The following is a 19,154-nucleotide window of genomic DNA, read 5'->3' on the forward strand; positions in this document are numbered from 1 at the left end:
GCCAGTATTGTTTCCCGCCGGACACCTGTCTCAGTTGGGCGGATCATTCATAAACCAATATCGGTCGCCATTGGACAGCTTTCTTGGTCAGGTGGATCACTCATAAACAAATGCTGGGCTTCATCGAGTTATTGTCTTAGCCCGGTGGGCCCCTCGTGAAAAGATGTTGGTCCCCTCGGACACCTCTTTGGTCTGGCGGGTCTTCATCAGGAAATTCTAAAAACGAGGACCCTATCGATTAGGGGAATAGCGGCGCTCCAGTGCGCATGCGCTGAACAATAGCGTCCCTCGGGTTACTAACCTGCGCATGCGCTCTGGTGACCCGCTATTGCCCTGTCCCCCTAATCGATGAGGTCCCCCAATTCTAAGACTCCCCATTAAACCATTATTGGTCCACGTCGGGCACCTGTTCTGTCTGGCGGACCATTCATGAACCAATAATCATTTCCGTTAGAATGTGGTGTGGTCGACTTTTAGTGAAGCTACTTCATGATGTCATCTATATCGTCCGAAGACCCATGTAATCACGTGCGCCTTAAATATGACTTCCCGTACTCGCATTCTGCGACGAATCACCGAAGTAAAGAACATCGCGAGAGCCGACAAACATCGAAAATCGAACCGCTGACCTATCAGCCCGTTCAATTCTACTGCGGTAACTGAGCGACCAACTCAGCGGCGGCTTCCGTTTGGGAAGCAGAATAATTGCCTCGGGTGCTGAAGCGAGCAGGCGACGATGTGGCGTAGACGTGACGTTCAAAGCTTATGGTTATTTAATGATTAGAGACCGCGGCTGTGATAAATAATGCAATTTTTATCGCTTAATGCATGGATACGTTCTTGAGATTTAATGGTGCACTGTGAATTTTCCCCTCCAAAATTAGGCTGCATATATCTATTCCATGCTGCAACAAAAAAGGACGGCGGAATTAATTTTTTTCGGTTACACTGTATTTCATGAAATTGTGAGTGCGAACCCCCATTTAGGAAAAAGACAAGTACTCCACCCTTCCTTCACTGGCAAGCAGGTGAACGCAGCAATGCTGCACTCTCATTGGTCAGAAGGAGATCACGTGATTCCAGAGTGAGCTTTCCTCACGGAAGATGAAGGTAGACCCGGCGCCCTACTCACTGGCAGCAGTACAGCAGCGCTACTACCACTACTACTACATACTACGGCGAAGACGTAATCTCCGGCGAGTTTCTGTGAAACAGCTACTGCTCTAAATGAGCCCCTGAAAAATAAAAGAGAGAGGGGAAATAAAGGGAAAAGGCAACAGGGAGGGAATGATTCCGGTATGACTCACACTCCCGGAATCGACAGTGCCCGCGCGGCGTCGACCCTGCCGCGGCGAATTCCCCAGGCGCCGCTCCAATTTACGCCCCCCCCCCCCCCCCCCTCTCCCGAACGTCGGAACGCAACCGAGCCGAGGAAGCGGCGTGCGAGAGAGAGCACAGCCCTCGGCGGCGGCAGCAACAGAAGCGGCAGCGAAGGGAGCCCGTGGACCACTTTCGCCCCGTCGTCGTCGCGGTCAGGGAAAGGCAGGCAGGCAACAGCGAGAGCCACGGCGACGCCACGCATTCCCTGGGGCCAAGGAAGGCCAATTTTAGCAGCTGCTCAGCTGCCGCTGCCGCCGCTGCTGGTATACGGACGGCGCACGGGCGACAAGTCGCCTGCCGGGTTCACTGACATCATATGCCGTCGCTGCGACCAGACCGAGACGACGACGTCCGTACGTGTTAGCGTAGTTATACGCTTGGACCGGGAGGAGGTGACGCTAGCGTTGTCCGCGACGCTTCGCCATCGCTACTCCAGCTACTACCAATCTCCAGCGACACTGTAGCGTCGCCTTGACGCCCAGCCGAAAATGTGACCCTTGCTTCAGTGGCGAGGTCTTGATCAGGTTAAGCAGGCCAAAGAAGGTGTTCATCTTCAGTTCCTGTCCACAAACAGCTTCGCTGCGAACTCGTTTAGTTCCTGTTTGCCGTTCTGTTGCTGGTATTTAGTTTCCCCAACCCCACGATATATGCCCGCATATACCCTAGGGAACATATACCCTTCCAGCCCGCATATACCCTTCCTGTCAACTATGTGGCCAACATGCCACTCTATCCCTTATACTCTAGGCCTGCCCTCTGGACTTCCCTCCTCGAGGCTTGCAGCTCTCGAATCCAGGCTAGTGGGAGGCCGCATTGTTCAGTTCCAACTCGGACACACAGATCCGGGTTGTGACAAGAGCCCTAGAAGTCACCGAACGGCACGGGCTTATGGCCACTTGATGGGGCTGTAACCCCACATCCTCAGCTACATTTGTCGACGAAAATAAAGTTTATCCTCCTCCTCCTCGGAACCTTCAGCGAGGGCAAGGGGGAAGCGTGACCTGACTGCCGACCCCAGTTCTGCCTTGACTTGTGTCACAACACTGGCGAGGACTGAGCGGACCCGCTGCGTGACAACGCACTGCAACTTTGTCCACGCTCCCCGTGAACCACAGCGGGTCAGTGCAGAGTGACACGCATTTCTCGCTTTACGCCTGTTACCGCAGACCTGCAGTCAGCCCGCAGGCATACTCGGCGCGGTGCGGCAAAGACGACTGCGCGACCGGCCCCTGAACGACGACTACGCCTCCTCGCATGCGGCCTCGCCGAACAAACCCACTGCATGGTGCATCTGGCGTCGTATGGCGCTGCATGCTCCTCCAACGTCGCGTACAGATGTCGCTCCGGAAAAGTGACACCCGAGCCGGCGTCCCTAATTAATCCGGACTACGTTCCTGGATACGTGGCTGTTTCCGGATATGTACCAACTTGCCCAGTTCTATCGTGCCGCCATCAGTCCCCTCACACACCTTCATTCCCTTCCTGTTTTCAGCTGTTCCCTCCCCAGTGGGGAGCAGGAATCCATGATATATACTGGTGTGGGCCTGCCCCTCCAACCCGGCCATTCCCCCCATCTCCAACCCAACACGGGAGGACTGGGAGGCGACCCTGCTCGGCTGCCACGACTTACAGGCCCAACAAGCCTTAGTCGGGCGCGCCCGGGCGGCGGCCACCGCCACTGGGGTCCCAAACTAGGGACCTCCACCTAGTGCTTGTAAGGATCGGTCCCTTATGGACTGATCCAAACATACCTCCTGTCCAATCCTAATGTTTTCACCACCACCACCGACCCTTCTTCGCATTAAAGGGACGCCGAGGACGGACTGAAGTTGGTCTGTGTTGATAGACTAGTCACAAAGCCGCTACTCTCACTCACAACGGCGCTCTCATGCATAAGCTAGGGAAAGGTCGACAAAAATGGAAGGAGTTTTAACGTAGTTAAACCGAGTAGACATGCGAAAGCATGTGTTAAGCCTGAGTGGGCTCATGGTTTTGCTTTGTTGCGTCATCGGCAAGTCTGGCAAGTAACGTTCTCACCTCTCGGTGGACATCTCAATCGTGCTGTGAGGGAAAGGAAAAAAAAGACAAAGAGACGCCGTAGTGGAGGGCTTTGGAATAATTTCGACCACCTGGCGGTCTTTAACGTGCACCGACATCGCACAGCACAGAACGCCTTTCGCGTTTCGCCCCCATCAATACGCGGCCACTGCGGTCGGGCTCGAACCCGGGTACTCCGGATCAGTAGCCGAGCGCCCCTTTCAGTCACCGCAGAGAGCAATGAAGAAAGGGTGCAACTCAATTTCCGGTTTCGCGCGCCATCGTTTGTATTCAGCCGTACACTTTTTATGCAGAAACGCATCTTATCGCTCGACCTCCACACCATGAATATTATACATGCATGGCCTTCTATACGGCCGTGTATATAAAGTATACGTATACCTGTATAACCCATATACGGCCATATGGGATATGGGGCCATGCATATGGCCGTCTATGACACCGTATAGATATGGGGCCATATCCTATATGGGGCCATCTCCTATCTACGTGCTCATGCGCGCAGTGGATGGACTCGCAGATAACAAGATAGGTTATACAAGCGAGCTTAAAAAAGGAAGTATAGCGGATAGGCGAAGAAGAAGAGAGCATCGAGAGAATACGTAGGCTCCTATGGACAATCGTTCGCGATGCATTTCTGCAGCAGTTTTGCGTGTGCGACTCCATTTCTTTCTTTTTTACTCCGCGACCAAGACAATGAAAGGGCCAACGACACACGCTCGGATCGCACTGGAATCAAGCCGTCGCGACAGCAAGAGGAGGAGGAGGCAGCGTTCACGGGCACAGACACGCAGCCAGCGCGCGACGAACTCTAGCCGCTGCACGACACGCGGCCCTGGCTGACGCCCATCTCTTTATTATACACGTTGCCGGAGAAGAACCGACACTGCGTCTCAGCTTCGCCGGGCGCCCGGCCAACAGCTTTGCAGCTGACGCCCGCGCTGACTGGGCGCGCTCTCCCCCCCACGGCGCGAAGTGTTCAACTCTGCACCTGTCGCGTCGCCAAGAGCTGGAGAAAAAAGAAAATGACTAAAACAGGACCACGAAGCCCTCGCCTGTTCACACTGATAAACCTCTATGCCTAGCCGGTGCAAAAGCCATGTTTCGCGGCAACTCTTTTTTCCCGATCTATTTATTCCTTTGCAACGTCGCCATTGGTCTGCCCCGCCTTCGGCACTGGAACCGGCGAATGGCACAGTTTATTTATCTGTCAATCATGACGCCACAGGAGGCAGCCATTAATAATAAAGGGGCGAAACAATGGACGCACTTCTTCGGTTATAAAATATCCCCAGGACCGTTGCCACTATGAAACGCGAGATTCGGCGACAGCTGTTAGCGATGGTGAATTCAAGATTGTTGTTTGTCTTCTCAGGCAGACTGCTTGTGGCGTCACTATGACCAACTCGTGACGTCATTGTGTTCAGACCACTCAGCGTGGCGCGTTGCAGCCCTGTGCGACGCCGCTATAGGCACCCTGCGCATCTAACTGCAGCGCGACGCGCGCGCCACTGGCGGCGGCGCGCGCGTCCCTGTCAGGAAGGCTGGGGCAGCCCGACAGCTCTCGCTGTGCTGCGCGCGCCGTCCCGAAGCAGTTTTGGGCGTCCTTACCGAGCAAAAAATGGCACATAACAACAGCAGGACACACTGCTGTGTTGCAGGACGCAATAGTGCATATATAAATTCGCCTGGGACAAGGTTTTGTGGACTTCCGACGCGACATTGGGAGACTGCCCACCCTTCGCGACGGGCAACACGCACGCGCGGTTTCTGGTCAAGCAGTGGTCAAACCCGTGCAGAAGCTTACTGTGACTCATGCATGGCTGTACACAATATGTGGTCTTGAAAAGCCACGCATAACTCGCCCGCAGTCACGCCTGTGGAAGAAGGTGAAATTTTGCGCAGTAAAGAATCGTTTACCATACTTCCAGTTATGCGCGGAATCCTTGCTCGCTTCCACTGCGCCGTGTCGTCCAGCGTCTTTTTCGACAGTAAAGGCACGTTTTCAGAGGCAACGGTAACATGTTCTTGATAAATCTTTGCCTCCACATCTGAACGACTGGGTGATAATTTAGTACAATTCTAATGTCGAAAATTTAGGGTACTTGTACTGAATGTGTAGAAATTAAACAAAGCTTGCAATGAAATCCCGCTTTTTGAGCCCATGCATTCTGCAAGAATCCTGCATGAAATAGCTGGGATACCCCTTTTTTGCACAATCCCAGTCAAAAAGTTTTATGTTTCCCGCACTGAGTTTCAGTGCGCACAGGCGCTTCGCCGCAGCTTGCATCCTTTTCTGCTTGCAAAAGCTCGTTCATTGGACATCTCATATCATCAAAACACTGACGCACGTGTTACAACGATAAGGACCTGGCAGTTGCTGGAAAAATGAGAAAATATGAGCGGCAGATTACGCCATGGGTACATCATTTCAAGGCGTAGTTTGAACAGGGCATTTCACATCGAACACCGAAGTTGCGGCACACGAGAATGTTATGAAGTCAAGTTTGCGCCCCTCGCTCAAAAAGTGGACTTTTCTAATTACCTTCAATGTTATGCCGCCTGGCCGTCTTTGAAAGTTTAGGGTAAGTTTTTTAAATGCAGGAACACTGCAGGCTTGCGGGTGGCTCGTTTTGGAGAGCGTTTCACACCGCTCCAAAAACACGGCAACGACAGCAGCGCATTTACATTTGCCTGCGATGCCTGCCTTGCAACTACAGCTTGCGGTAACAAGCTGTCTACTGGAATATAGCTACATAAAAAAAAATGAGTGAGAGTTCAGCGGTAACAGGCACCAGATACAAATATTTCTTAGCGTTAATTTGATGGTTTTCGGTGGCGCAGGGATGCTTGTCTGCGAAGTGTACCGGGCTGCTACTTCGCTCCCGTCGCAAGATACCGCCTCTTTCACGTTGTGTACCTGACCTGCGTCAAAAAGCTTCGTTCCTTTCCTGACGTTCGCTCCTCGAAAGAATTTTTCCGCCTCATGAACGGATAGGTAAAAATCCCGCCTCTACGAACAGCGGCAGCCGCTAGCAGACGCCATCCCATCGCTGTCGCGGGGCGAGCCTTCCTGACAGGGACGAGGAACTGGCCGCGCGGGGGAGCTGAACGCAGCCGCGACGGTGGCGGTGCCTGGCGGGTGCAGGGTGCCTATACGCGCTGACCAATCAGCGCGGCACGGTGTAAAATCAGTACCAACACGGAATCGGACACATGCAGCTAGCGATTTACACAAACGCAAAAATTCAGATCACCAAGACATGAGCGTATAGAGTACGTGTCGAAATTATTGAATTATTCAATCCATACTTTTAAAGAAAATGCTCACATTACAAAGCATACCACGCACCAGAACTAGAACATGGAGTCGTAGACCGTTTTCGGCAATAGTACTCCTCCAGGTGTAGTGGCATCAATAATCAAGAAACCTCTGACGTTGTCCCGGTACCAATGAATGCCTGTATCCGCTTTTGACTTTTGACGCGTATGCTGGACCAGCCAGGTTTATTTATAAACAGTGAAGACGCCTTGACAACGGAGTATCCTCGCACAAAGCCGAAGTCCGGCTATGAAACCTCGCCCGTATACACTGAGCAGATACAGCAACGAGCTCTTGAATTTATCTTGTTCTTACCTCGAGAGCGTTTTCGCTTTCTCTAGCGAAACTCCAATAAGCCTCCTTCTCTCCAGATTAGGAGTGGAAGTACTCCATTACATACTTGCCTTTAATATATCCTGAAGAAAGAAACGGGGTTATTTCATTTTTTTTTGTCTTACATTCACTGTGGCCTAACGCCTTCCACTTCTTTTTTCCGCACACTCCCCTTTCAAAGAGGCGCTTCGACGCAATCTGCTCCGCCGCCTAATGTGTTTTCCAATAAGGAGTGATCCCCGCCTCACTTGCAAACTACCCCGGTGAAAAGCGGTTCCGGTTCCCCACCGATCGAAGCGCACTGCACCACTAACGGCGCACACAGGCAATGCTTTCTTTCAGCTCTGGAAGGACGACCAAGCATTTCCCGACCGCATCAGCACGAAGCAGTGGGCTACGCCGCATCGCAATCGGGCAGCAGCAGTTACGCGCCTCACGATGGCTGCGAGCCCGCGTCACATAATCGAAGGTTGAATTCGGCTGTCTAATACGGAGGCTCCGCGCATGCGCGCCTCGCCTCCTCCACCCTGTCTTATAAAAGTGGTCTATAGACAGTCTATAGACTTCTTATGGACTCTATTGCCTTCCTATAGATATTGCTTTTTGTCTATTCATAGTCTATAGACTGTCTATAGAGAAAAGTCTACTAAAAGTGTATGGCCATAAATGTATAGATTGTCTATAGACTGCCAATGGCATTTGTATTGTCTATAGACTTTTGTCTATCGACAGTCTATAGACTTTATAGATAGAAGTCTATAGACACTCTATAGACTGTCGACAACTTTTTTCGTAAGGGTATATATCCAGCGGCTTAAAACAAACCACCCGCTTGTGTCGCGCATGTCCAGTTTGTGCTGGAGACAGGCGCAAGCGATACATGGCGACAGCTTCAAGCGCACACATGCCACTTCACTCCCCCCCCTCGACTTTGCATGCGCAGTTTAGTTGAGGCCTTCTGGAAGAGGATTCCGCCTGCTCTGCTCACGTGCGTTTGTTTTGGACCATTCATTTTTCTGTGTAGTTCTCACTCCCCAGAGGGCGCCACATCGTGTGAAAAAGGCTACCGGCGATGTAAAAGTGAAATGACAGAATTTCACAAACCGTCAGAGAAATCTAAGTAATGCAGCTTAGCCCGCAGGAAGAAAATAGTCCAGCATGACAAACAATCAGAACAGAACTGTTCGAGAGAAGTGTAGAATAAATAGAAAATCCACTTTAATTAACCGATCGCCGATCGCCCCGATTCAGAGGGGATACCGATAATAAAAAACCCCATCCAGGTTAAATTCCCGAGCTATCACTGATAGCTCGGGCTCGTCGACATTCGCTTGTGTTTGGCCTATGACTAACCCCTCGACCGAAGGACCGAGAGGCCGATCGGCTTCTCTGAAGTCGGTGACAGCAGGCTACAATTTTCAATGAAAAAAAAAACAAATATTGAAACCGAAACCTTACGTCATCCGGCTCTATCTTCTCTGTCCCTGACTAAAACCCCGATGGCATGCATGCAAAACAGGCCGCCAGCCCAGCAGTACTTATTACATTCCAACAGCAGCCTCGTAAAATTATTTTTCAAACACGCTGTACGCTATGTACAAATGAAAGGGGGGGGGGGGGGGGGGCATAGAAAGAACATCGGAGGAAGCCTTACAAAGTTCAGCCAGCCCTGCTTCCCCGGCCACAGCAAGCGGAGGCTGCATACAGCGCTTTGGATATTCATCGCATTCACTCCGCACAGGCCGCATGCAGCAGCGTCGTCCCGTTCGTTCCTTTCCGGTTTGGCCCGTTTCCGCTTCTTTCATCTCGCTTTCGCAAATACCGTAAAACCGATGGCCTCAATGCACGCAACGGCCGAGCACACACAGTGTTTGAACAGCGAAGGTTTTGTGCCTTTCAGGAAAGGCGAGCGACAGGCCCAGGTCCAATTGGCCGCGGCCGCGTTTCAATTAGAACGACTCCTTTTTCTTTTTAATTTTCTCCAGACAATCTCCTTTTCGCTTCAAGCGTCGGCCTATCAGCCGCTACGGAGCGCGCCATGGTCGGACGTAAAAAGCAAGAATTAGGTTGGAGTAACCGTTACACGCGGTACACAGTACAGTAGACACGCATTCGTTAGTCTGGGCTTTCAAAAAGAAATAAAAAGAACGTTATTGCGCACAAGCGGCCAGACAGAAGAAGAAAATAGAACGTGAGTAGTAGCAGGACTCTGGTACTAGGCTTTTCACGACATTCCGGTAAATAACTTCGAAATGTTTTCCCAGCCCTGTGACCAAACGGTGCCGTTAAGCTGCTCGATTAACACACAATTAAACAAATGAGCAGGCATGTCAAAACGGGCTTGTGAGAGCTTAAACGCACCCTCTTTTGTTTCCTCATGGTTTTGTTTGCTGGTGGTGGCGACGGTGGCGTAAATTTACTCTCAAGCGGGATTAGCCTTACAGTTGCCTGTCGGCAATTGCTCCATCTCAGTCACTGGTTCAAGTCACTGCGGCTGTACCACTGGTACACAATGCCAGTGCCCTCTAAAGAGTGATCGTGACACTGATCGCCGCTCATTTCGGGAGCCCTCAGAGTACACGATGTGAGAGACGTCGTCCGAGGGAACGTTCAGTCTTCCCAGGTTTTGCGGGAGTCTCTCACGCTCGGCACACAAACGCGGGCACGCTAAAACGAAATGGTTCCCATCACCCGGAACTTCACAGTGTACGCACATAGTTGAGATGGTGCAGTGAATATTGAGAAATTATACCGGCGTACAGGCAGAGTTGGTGCGCAGTCGATACGAGAGAGTATACTTCTGTCGCGCGACAAGCCTCGTGTGACGCGAGGGATGTGCAAATGTGGCCGAAGTGCTGAAAAGTGGTGCATCAGTATAGCTGCCCAGCGAAGTTGTCGTCCTTTGGGACAGCCACATTAAATGGACAAGACTGGGCTTCTTGGGCAAGAATGTCTGCCGCCGACCTAACAGCGACTCCAACGTGAGATGGTACAGCCACTGGAAGCACACTGTGAATCCTTTCAGCTGTAGCTTACTCTGCCAGGGCAGAGACGAGAGCGAAAATCTACCGTCGGGAGTCCCTCGTTGCAAGCGCTGTAGAGCAGACTTGGAGTCGGAAAGTATGACTATTCTCTGTGGTCTGCAGAAAGACATACGTTTAAGCTACCTTGAAATTGGCCAATGTTTCAGCCGGAGTGGACGGCACTACTCTTTAGCGCGGCGCCCAGCGAGAGATATTTCAACGTCAGGCACTACAAACGCACCTGAGCAGGACTGTTCATGCCAGCTCACAGAGCCATCGGTGTAAATTTGTAGGTGGCCATCGTAGACGCTTTTCAGGCGTTCAAGGACCAAGGGTCTTACTTCCGCCAGAGGTAGCGATCGTTTTGTACCTAAGCCTGAGATTTCCAGGCGGCAATGAGTGTCATCATAAAACCATGCTGGATGAACTATACTGTGATGCACTGGTCTTGAGATAATTTTTCTCGGAAAAAACGGGGACACTGAAACTCCGCTCAAGGGTATGACTTTACAGCGTTAATGGTTATTTGCTAGTCTTTTTCAGCCCCTCGCTCTTTCTTATTACACACACTCATTACCATACATCAGTAAGCAAACTAGACCACGTGATACGCCACAAGACACGTAAGGTCTTTCTTTAACCAAGTCTAACGAATATGCTTAGATGTGTTGATTTGCCACAATTTCCAAAATGTTTGTACATAGCTCAAGTACATAATTGACATAGCATCATTGAAATAAACACCATGTTAAAAAAGAGCATCGATGATCTAGGGGCAGCATGTCTGAATCGAAACCCAAGGGTCAGTGGTTCGATTCCCAACTAATTACCCCACTTATCTTATTAGCGTTAATTAGTTTATTTCACATCCTTATACATGCATGCCATAGTGATATTTCAGTCATGCTACGAACTCATGGTCATAATTCAACTTGTTTTAATCGTTTTCATTCCACAGCTCAACGTGTGACACTCTCGACCAACCCTGAATTAGTGTGACAACACGCAGGGATTTTCACCCCAACGTCCGCTCTAACGCTGCTGCGTTGAAGGTCGCCTGAGTGACTTTTTCGCAGTAGTTGAGGGCACCACAATGACTGAGCCGTGAATAAAAGAAACAAAACAAAGGCGGGCCTGTTTTCAAATAGTCTTGTATACTGCGTCGACGTGTATACAGCGCGCCGGGAATGGCAGATGGTAATGGAGAGACGGTAATGAATAGGCTCACCCTGAAAAACTGGTGAGAACAGAAAACAAATAAAAAAGACAAAAGAAAGCAGTTATAACTCGCCGTCTGCCCTAGTAAGGCTGCTGTTCCTTGCGTGTGTCTATATTCAGCGCAGCTGTAACGGTCATCGCAGAATCATCGCGTCAACCGAACCTGTCAACCTGTACCGAAAAGCACTTAGTACAGAAGCCGTTCACGGGCCCCCCGCGCACAAACAATCATCATACAAACTAGTTTTCGCTCAGGCAACTTTCGTCGAGACTGACGTGGTCCCAGACGCGGTGTGTAAATCAGTTATCTAGAACTATATCGGCTACACCGAATATACAGTCTCTCCTGGTCGATACAGTAACGAGCAAGATTCGTTACTGATATGCACGTACTTGGATCGCGGCAACGAGGAACTGCTGCGGTACAACCATTTCGTTCAGTTGCACATACGTGACGAGACAAAAACAGATCGTCCGAAAAACTGAACTGGACTGCGGCGCAGAAGAAGAAGATGATGATGATGATGTCTTCAGGCTTAATGGCACATACTCGCGGCGGGAGATGTGCCATTAAGCCTGAGGACATCGTCATCATCATCATCAGGTGGAGCTGAGCGCTCAAGGCGAGAAAACCTAGAACAGCCATTCTCAGTTTCACAGAAGCTCTGTGAATAAGGCTGAAGGAAGTGGATGAAGAATGGTTATTGGTTGTTTTGTTTTATGGGGTTTAACGTCCCAAAGCGACTAAGGCTATGAGAGACGCCGTAGTGGAGGGCTCCGGAAATTTCGACCACCTGGGGTTCCTTCACGTGCACTGACATCGCACAGTACACGGGGCTCCTAGAATTTCTCCTGCATAGAAATTCGACCGCCGCGGCCGGGATCGAACCCGCGTCTTTCGGGTCAGCAGCCGAGCACCATAACCACTGAGCCACTGCGGCGGCAAGGATGAAGAATGGTCCGTCACCACACTGGAAGTCTGGTGTCGGACCTTTTCTCCGGCCAATGGCCTAATTTTATGACTGACGACGCATTTTGGCCAGCCAGGAAATTTCGAACGCAAACGAACGATATAATTTGTTTCACGAGCTAAAGGAGGTGCCTTCAAGTTTCAGTCGCAGGCTTTATAAGATAATTTAATGTGATTTTGAATGTTACCCTAGCAGCGGCCCGGAATTTTCAGCAGCATCGAATGACGTCGAGGTGCTCTTGCCCTCTTTATCGTGACTTCATCGAACCCAGTGGTTCTGGAACAGCCAGTGCTAGCCGCCGACGCCAACGTCTTCGGGATTACGGTGGTCCAGGTTGGTCAATCGACAGTGACTTCAATTGAAGTCACTGCCGATTGGCCAACCTGGACCACCGTAATCCCGAAGACGTAATCCCGATGCACTCAGCGATGGAGCGCCGACCGAGACCAATATAGCCGACACATAATAGTTTCTGTCTTTCTTTCTTTCTTTCTTTGAGACAATTTGCTACAAATTGGCTCAGGAGGCAATAGCAAAAGGCCCGGATGGGGCCTGACTAGGCTATGCCCCCCTGACAGCACAGGCAGCACAAGTGTACATATGATTATACATCATAAGCAAAAAAAATTAATGCGTTAAAAATTATTAACGCAGGGCTATGGTGTTCTGACTTAATTCTCATGATTACTATGCCCGTAGGCGTCTTTCAAGTAAAAAACGACCACCCCAAAACTTTGTGCCTGTACCTAAAAAAGAAACAAAAAAACAAAACGCAGTTGCACTGCAAGCGGCAGTTTTAAAGCTGTTCGTAGCATTCCCCAGCAATACAGTTAATTGACCCAGTATTGCGAATGTACTGGCAAATGCCGGTCCCACATTCCCTGAGCTGTTTGGGTTATTTCTCAAAGTTTCTCCTGACATTTTCTTTCACAAATCGTATGCAGTAGAAGGAACGAACTGCTCCGAAGCTCCGCAGTACACCTACGCCTCATTCGAATCATGCACCAAGCCGCAAATTCAACCGCTTCGAAACTTCCACGCACCTTACAGATCGACCGTACGGCAACAAGGTAAAGCTGCGCAGTTTGCATTTGTATCATGCTGGAGGTGTAAAAACGTAGTCTTTGTATCCCACGTACTTTACCGAAGGAAAATGTTGGAGGGCTGCCTACGAATACGAAGCCCCAAATGTGACTGCACGGTTTATTTCTCAAGAAAGGAAGAAGCACTTCAAAGCTCACTCTCTTTCGGGTCTTCCCGGCGTGAAAACATGCCTGAACTCGGCCCAGAAGACCTTCTGGGCCCTGTCGAAAGCGGGCATTTTCCACACAGGCGAGATCGACTCCGCCAGATGGGAAAACACGCAGAGCCGGCACAGCCATGAGATCGATGGTTGGTGGTTGTTTCCATACAGAGCGGCAGACTTGACGAGTCAGAAACAAGGAAGAAGAGAGGAAAAAATAGCGCACTCATGACGACAGACCAGAAAGACCGAACAACGCTGTCTATTGTCATGAGTGCGCCATTTTCTCCATGATGCTATACCAACTAGCTCAAATGTCGATTCAATCCAAGGAAGCAGATACCAGAACCTTTCGCAGAAACCGGAACGGCACTGAAACTTAACAAGGCGAGGCGAAGATGAGCAACTAAAAAAAGGATAGGTCTTTTAGGAAGAGACTTAGTGAAGAATTGTATATCTATCATCTTTAAACTACACTAAGTGGTTGAACTTTTCGATTAACATCTTTTGAAAATTCGGCAGACATATTTCGGTGTTTATTTCACAACACAATTTTTTTTCGGCAATTATTATTTTCTACGGATGAAGCAGAGGTTTCCTTCGTATGGTACTCCTGTGCGGTGAAATGCCGCTTAGAATTCATCTTGGCCTTTTTTTTTAAGGCCAATCATTTGACTTACCAACAGTTGAGCTTTGCTTATAGAAAAAAAATGCTATCTCCATTAAAAAAAAAAAGTTATTAGAGGTGTGCGAATAGTATTTTTTTCATAACCGGATCGAATACGAATAGCGTATAGCTTTGCTACAGTTCATTCGAATACGAATAATGTCGGATAACACCGAATCAAATAGTGAAACAACCGGATTGAATACGAATAGAATATTTTTACAGTTATTCGTGCAAGCATCGATTATTCGTAGGATGAACAATGGTGCGAAAAGCGAAGCGTTATCAGCGCCTCTGCCGTAGAGCGCTACAACTTACAGAGTTATAGCTGTCCGATGACGCAACACTCATCACCACTGGAGGCTACACAACACAGCGTCCCTATGCTGACCTTATGACAACCACGTCACACGCATGGCAGAATTGTCAATGTCTACCGTTTGACGACAGGAAATAAACTAGCTCCCCACCTCGGTGGATGAGAGTGGCAAGAGCTACGCATGAGCTATGGCGTCCGAAATTCGGCAGCGAGTGACGGTGTGCTAAACGTGACTGAGCAATCCCGCGATGCACAATTTTGGAGGCCATGCATGAGCATTATGAACGCCGTCTTGAGATACAGACCGCGTCGTGGAGCTGAACCCTCCATCACCGCCCGACCGATTGCGACATCGTGCGTTGTTGAGTCGGGAGTGTCCACTCCTTTTGCAACTGTCGTCAAAGAAAACCACAGCGTGCGTTATTAGAGCCAAGTTATTCGAAATGTACTCGAAAACTTGAGAGAATAATGATCAGTTTCGAATAATTTTGTACGTGTACTACTTGATTCATTCAGAGAATCGCATAGAGGATGTTCGATTCTCTATTAAATTTTTCGAGTATTCGCACAACCCATGCAGATGGGAAATAAATATTTGTTGGAAGTTAGCGCTGTGTGTGTCTGTCTTTCTGAGTCCTCGACTTTTAGCGCTACGGTTTTGCCCTTGCAGTTATATGATGCAACTGCAAGAAAAAAGAAAACTAGTGGAAGCTGACTTCCAAAAGCAGGGATTTCATGTTATCGAAGGGTTTCTGTACTGGCCCGGACAAGAGGTTGGACTTAACATGGCCTTCGTGATGACAACAGTGGTAGAACGTGGGGCAGCCGGAACATGCACTTTTTCGTGACACTTGTGCATGGTCTCACGAAGGATCCTACTTAACTACCCTAAGCGGGCGATGGTGAGCGGGATTACGCGAACAGACAGAGTTTCGCAAGGATAAAATATTAATTTTCTCCTTTGACTGAACCATCTGGCTGTGTCGTGTGTGCTAAAGATGCCGACCTTCATTGGTTAAAAGCGAATTTCGAAAACTGAATTCAGCGTCCTTCCAACCACTATCTACAGGATATGCGACAGGGACCATTACCTTGAGGGTGGGGGCACTGATAGAAATGACGCACATGACAATTAACCCGTTATATGTGTTGAAATATACCAAGGGTTACAGGAATGATTCCTAGCTACCAGAAATATGAAGACTATGTTGGTTGACATACCACACTTTCACGGAATAAGAAGGCCATTGATAATCTGTCGACAGATGCAGAAATATGTTTATCCCTCATCGGCGGGTCTTCGGTACATGTTACCGAAATAAAGCAATAAAAATGCATGGTGTGGAAGCATTTTGTAGCCGCGACTTGTGATTTTCCACAGCATGCCTTCGGAAGAGTTCAGATATAAGACCGCATACTCAGAATGTGAATTGTAGCGAATTACTCATCGCAGAGAAAGCACTCAAACGTCGACCTCTCCCGCAGCCTTTGAACAGTCGATGTACACGGAAGGAGATACACGGGTATCGCGTCCATCCGCATCCCGTAACTGATCGGTTTGACCACGGCAAGCCAGTTGGCAGTTCGGTCTTTCCGGAATTGCGCGCTCGGCGTACAGGTAGAGGCACGGAGGTCTACACCGGCGACCCGCGGAAAGCCGCGAGTGCCTGCGCATCGATCGACCGGCGTCGCCATGTTGTCTCGCGAGCACGGCGGGGAAGCCCCCTTCCTGCACTCCCCTGCCGTCCGCCGGGCCGGGTGGGAAGATGCGGATCAGGAGAGGAGGGGGGACGCGCCGCTGCCGCCGGTGGCATTTGCGGGGGTGACCGGCACTGGAGGCCGGGGATGGAAGCCGCTTTCATTCTCTACTTTTTTTTTGTATTCGCTATTTACTGTTTTGAACACAAAGCACCGGGAAAACGAAGAGGAGGGTAGGACGGGAGCGGCGGGCTCCTGCGCCTGACACGCCAGTCGTGCTTGCTGGCTGCAGGACCGACGCCGGGACAAAGATTCAGCGAGCAACGAAATGAACCATTCAGCAAGAAGTTGGGAAACAGGGATCTGTGGAGCCGATGGGTGCCGCTTTCCATTTTTGTTCCCTTCTTTTTTTTTTGCGTAGTTCACACAAAGCGTCGGGAAAAAGAGAATGGGGAGGATGACTAGAGGGCGACGCAAATCTGCTCCAGACAAAGTGAGGGCCACGAATGCCTGGGCCAGTGTTGGACCACTGAACCGTCAATCAAAGATTGGACAAGGAGAAAGAAAGAGCTCCTGCGTGTATAAGGCGATCGCGGAGACGCATACAGCTCAGGCTTCGCTGCAAGGCCTCTAAGCGTATACGCTGAAGTGGAGCGTCAAAGTATAAGTCGTGTTCAACGGAATTTCTCACAAGAAAGCTAAGCGAATATCCCTGCATCCTCCGTTTTCTTTGTATGCAGAAACTCTGGGCAAACATTTTGCCTAAGGGATCGAATATACAGTTAACGCGATCTCTTTTTCTTTTTCGTTTTCTTTCCGTTGGCTATTTATTGATATATACGAAAGAAAGAATCCTTCGTTAAATGAATATTGCTATCATGGATATTGAAACAGCAGGCCACCAGAAATAAAGCCACACTGAATAACAAACACGAGAGTGCCCAGCTGACCACGCTGGGACGCTATCGTCTTGAAATTTAGAGCACCTTGCTAGAACCCCCAGCTGCTTCTCTCCTCAAAGACCCTTGTCGTGAACACAATCCGCCCCAGCGTCGCGAATCTATCGGACCAGTCTGTACGTCGCACTCAAGCATCGTCACGACCACCGACCGTAATAACGTGAGCATACACAATGCTTTCGAGCGCGTGAATCTTCCGGCAGCTTTACAGCTGAACGCGCTACGAGTTGTGACTGATGACGCCAGCTGTTCCAGCGACAAGCCGGCTGGCGAGCGTTCTGCAGCTGACTTAAAAGACCGACGAGCCTCGGGGCACATGCGTCGCGTCCGGAATAAACAGGCTGCTGCTTCTGGTCTTCTCGTTGAGTTGCGACTGTTAACCGCCCGTTAGTGCTGACTCACTCTCTATACAGCTCTCATCGCCACTTTTTTTTCTCTTAATTATCGGTCCCGTTTCTTCACATAGAACCAGCAAGGACCCTACAGTTGTGTGCATCACCAGCGTTGCCGTCGGCGCCTGCGTGTGTCCATCTTAAAATTACTCGTGTGTCTCTATGTTCGTTGTTTCTTTCTTTTTCTCTCCCGAAAGGTGGAGACGCACCGTTTGAGGTTTCCGCTGGTCCTGCTCGCGGCGCGCGGCGGCGCCGCGGGCTCCTGCTGGTCCTGCGCCATGGAGGCGGGCTCCGGGGTCATGGCCGGGCCGTTGTCGTCCGCATCCTCACCACCCCGGTGGCGCAGCCCCGAAGCAGAACCCTGGCCACCCGACGTTGCCGCCGGCCGCCCCAGATCCACGATGCGCTGGCGCGAACACCGCCGCGCGTAGCCGCTCTGACACACGCCGCGCACCAACACACAACACACAGCACCGACGACGACGCAACTGCACGCTCGCGCCGCCGGCTACCGTCGTAGCGAACAACACCCGCGCAAGACTCGACCACACTCGCGGGCGCTCTGCGCCTTCGGAGCCGCTCGCCCGGCGAACGCAGCGGAAGCAGCTGCCCACCCCTCGCCCTCGGCGCTGAGCGCGGAGGCGACGGCGGCGCTGTCTTAGCGCAGGCTTGGGCGCATGCGCGCCCGGGGCGGCATCTAGCGGACGGCGCCCGAAACTAGTGTAGGAGGAGGTGGGGTCCCTTTCTGGCGCCCAACGTGGGGAGGTCGCTCTGCGTTGTGCGATCGACGCGAGCGGTTCGATGGTTGACCCAGAAAGAGAGAAAAAGAAGGTTCGGCTGATGACGTCATTCAGTGAGGACCGAGAGAAGGAGGTGTCAGTCGAGAAGGCAAAGCTATCATGACGAGGAGCGTAGAAAATAAGAAAAGAGTGCGCGCTTCTGTGGTCGATATATGCTGCAGCTGTGTTGTGGGTGGGAGCGTCTATGTGTTTTTATTTATCTGCGGGTGATTGCTCGAAAGAGTTTCGTAATAACTGCTTTGCTCGCTGGAACTGACACCTGTCGTGCGTGTTGGAATGCAAATGGGAGACTAAGGAGGAATCTCGGAAAAGAAAATGTAAGCGTATTTCCAGACGTGACAATTTTGGAAGCAGCGTACGGGCTTTCGGCTTGTTGCAAAATGAAACATGACGCGCCTTTCTTTTCTTGACAAAAAAGTCGGCGAACAAAAACATTTTTGTAATTTTGATGTTTGTATTTAGACCATTCTTCTAGCAGAACTGAAACAAACTGAACGAGAGAGTAGCCCCTGTCAGACTTCTGAAGTATTCCTTACTAAGACGACTTGTACACGACTTCACAAAACACGCGCAATAGTTTGCGCGAAGGTAACGCTACGTGTTTAGAGGAAAAGAAAACACCGAAACCTAGCACGCTAACAAGAGAAAGCCAGATTTAGAAGGCAGCAACGCGTATGTTGTAATTCGAGCTGTCGACATTCACACAGAGGCTGTGGCGGGGCCTTCGTCAGGGCGTCCGCTGCCTCATTCCTTCGCGGCTCCCGTGCACTG

General features: G+C 50.4%; 1 protein-coding gene across 2 annotated transcripts in view; it reads right to left on the reverse strand.

The window, feature by feature from the left end:
• The window catches only part of LOC149334881 (uncharacterized), a 175,079-nt gene extending 156,870 nt beyond the window's left edge, over window positions 1-18,209 (reverse strand). For both annotated transcript variants that reach the window (XM_089551519.1, XM_089551518.1), the window contains exon 1: window positions 17,793-18,209. In XM_089551519.1, the coding sequence (XP_089407645.1) occupies window positions 17,793-17,884 (92 nt within the window). In that variant the 5' untranslated portion in view covers window positions 17,885-18,209. The remainder of the gene's footprint in view (window positions 1-17,792) is intronic.
• Between the last annotated feature and the right edge of the window lie 945 nt (window positions 18,210-19,154).

This window comes from Amblyomma mixtum, chromosome 7, assembly GCF_055824585.1.
Source record: "Amblyomma mixtum isolate Tamu chromosome 7, ASM5582458v1, whole genome shotgun sequence".
NCBI classification, from domain to species: domain Eukaryota; kingdom Metazoa; phylum Arthropoda; class Arachnida; order Ixodida; family Ixodidae; genus Amblyomma; species Amblyomma mixtum.